At 58.0% G+C, this 2274-nt stretch overlaps 1 protein-coding gene across 1 annotated transcript in view; it reads left to right on the forward strand.

Annotated features, from left to right (window-relative positions):
• The first annotated feature begins 257 nt into the window (after window positions 1–257).
• si:ch211-106h11.3 (CCN family member 1) overlaps window positions 258–2274 on the forward strand; it is a 3146-nt gene continuing 1129 nt past the window's right edge. Inside the window, 9 exon segments of the mRNA XM_056287687.1 lie at window positions 258–274; window positions 505–690; window positions 692–842; window positions 845–866; window positions 1608–1645; window positions 1648–1734; window positions 1736–1843; window positions 1845–1905; window positions 1908–2000. Coding sequence (XP_056143662.1) covers window positions 258–274; window positions 505–690; window positions 692–842; window positions 845–866; window positions 1608–1645; window positions 1648–1734; window positions 1736–1843; window positions 1845–1905; window positions 1908–2000 — 763 coding nt within the window.

A 2274-nucleotide genomic window follows, 5' to 3' on the forward strand; every position in this document is an offset into this window, starting at 1 on the left:
TCAATACCTTGATGAGGCATCGAGTTATTGGGCCGTCTCTGATGGAAGTAGTACACGGGAGAGAGGGAGGAAGGTTGGGGGTGGGGAGGGGGTACTGGGCACGAGGTGTTAGTTAGTCTTGGTGGTGGTCGGAGCGGGGGTGGGGGTGGGGGGGGGTGGGGAGGGGCAGGCGGGGTGTCTGAGAACTTCTTTCATCCCTTCTTGCCTGGCAAATGCCAAGCGGAAGGCGACAGGGGGGTTACAGATATCCCACCGGGATGCGGGACAGTGCCGGGTATTGAGTGAATATTTAATCCACACACACACACACACACACACACACATAGACAGACACACACACACATACAGACAGACACACACCTCAAGGAATTTCTGTGATCATTGCAACATCACAGAAATGGTAACGTGAGACAAACGCTTGTCCCCTTCGGAGCCGGTGGGCCGTCCCCCCTCGCTCGCCACGATTTGAACTCCATGCGAAACATTCCGGTTTTTTATCTGCAGATTAGACGCCGGGTTTAACAGCTGGGACGAGCGTGTATTGCGTTACACGGAAAATAAACTCCGTGCCGGGATCCCTGCGGCCTGCCGCGCTGGCCTCCTCCCGTTATTTCACCCTGCCTTCCTCTCTCTGCTCCACCTCTCCCTCGCAGGCCAGTGCCGCTGCCCAATGGTGTGCGAGTGTCCATCGGGCCGCCGACCTGTCCCCCGGTGTCAGCTCGGTACCGGATGGATGTGGCTGCTGCAAGGTGTGCGCTGCCCAGCTCAACCAGGACTGCCACGAAGGGCGGCCCTGCGACCACCACAAGGGCCTGGAGTGTAACTACGGCAACGACGTCGGCCCCGTACCCACGGCATTTGCAGGGGTACGTATACATCATGGAGATCGCTTCAAAACCTGGTCAATCGGCACCATCCTTCATCTCTCTGGGTGGGGTGGGGTGGGGTGGGGTGGGGTGGTTGAAGGGTGGTGTAGACTCCGAGTATGTGACTTTCGGGCGGGGAGTTGGCCTCCCGAGCCAAGCGAATGTAATTTGCCCTTTGATAGGTTTGCAGCCATTGCCCCGTTTCAAAAAGACGGAGGAACTTCACGAGCTGCGAGTGAAGCCTCGCCAAGTCTTAGATTTATATAAGTAGTTCACTGTGTACACAAACAGGCACATGAAATAGACACACAACACACTCACACACACACACACACACACACTCACACATACGCTCACAGAGTGGTATTTTTATGTCTGTTTATTTGGGGGTGTTTCTATATAAAGGGGGGTATTTGGGTGTTGTATGGGGAGTCCCACCGAGGGACTGAAGTGGACGGACATTGTAAACAAGTCGAAATTCCGCTCCGGTCTAAGAATAGAGCCTACCTTCATAAAACTCTGGCTAGGGTGTCTCTCCCACCCCTCTTGTCTCTCATCCTTTTTCTTGTCCATCCATCCTCCCGCTTCGTTTTTCCTTTCCCGGGCATATTTCGTACCTCGTGCTGTTCTACTTTCTGTGCGATGTTTAATGCTGCCCCCCCCCTTTCCTTATATTTGTGGGCGTAATTAGCCAATCTAATTTGAATTTAACGACTAACTTGCGAATTTGCGTCCTTGCAGCGAAGGCGGAGGGCCGCTCCTGCGAGTACAACGGCAGGACTATCATCAGAACGGCGAGAACTTCAACGCCGGCTGCAAGCACCAGTGCACCTGCATCGACGGGGCGGTGGGCTGCGTCCCCCTCTGCCCCCAGCCACGTGCCCCTGGCCTCGCCCTCCTGCCCCAGCCCGCGACTGGTCAAGGTCCCCCGGCAGTGCTGCCTCAGCGTCGACTGCCACAAAGGCCCCGCCGTGGTCCACCCCGGGTCGCAGGCGGCCCCAGCCCCCGGCCTACCCGCCTTACCCCTTCATGCCCTACCCGGCTACCCTTACCCCAAGCCGTACCCCCAAGCCGTACCCCCCCCATACAAGCCCAAGAAGGAGAAGGGACACCCTGGGCAACGAGCTGGTGGAGGTGGGGCGGAAGCCTGACAAGCGGCGTGGGCCACAAGCACCTGGGCGGGTAAGAACGGGGGGGGGGGGGGGGAGCGCCGCGGCGAGGCCTCAGAGCGCCGCTTGTTTCCTGCGCGCAGCGAAGCAGTGTCGTGTTTGTGTTGTGGCCATCTCGGCCCCCCTCTGACGCACACAAACGGCCCCACTGTGAGCTGCCGTAGCGTTTCCCTTCTGGGTCTGTGGGCGTGTATGTGTGTCTGTTTGTGCGCGGCATGTTTTCCACTGGTTCCTTGTAC

This window comes from Lampris incognitus, chromosome 10, assembly GCF_029633865.1.
Source record: "Lampris incognitus isolate fLamInc1 chromosome 10, fLamInc1.hap2, whole genome shotgun sequence".
NCBI classification, from domain to species: Eukaryota; Metazoa; Chordata; class Actinopteri; order Lampriformes; family Lampridae; genus Lampris; species Lampris incognitus.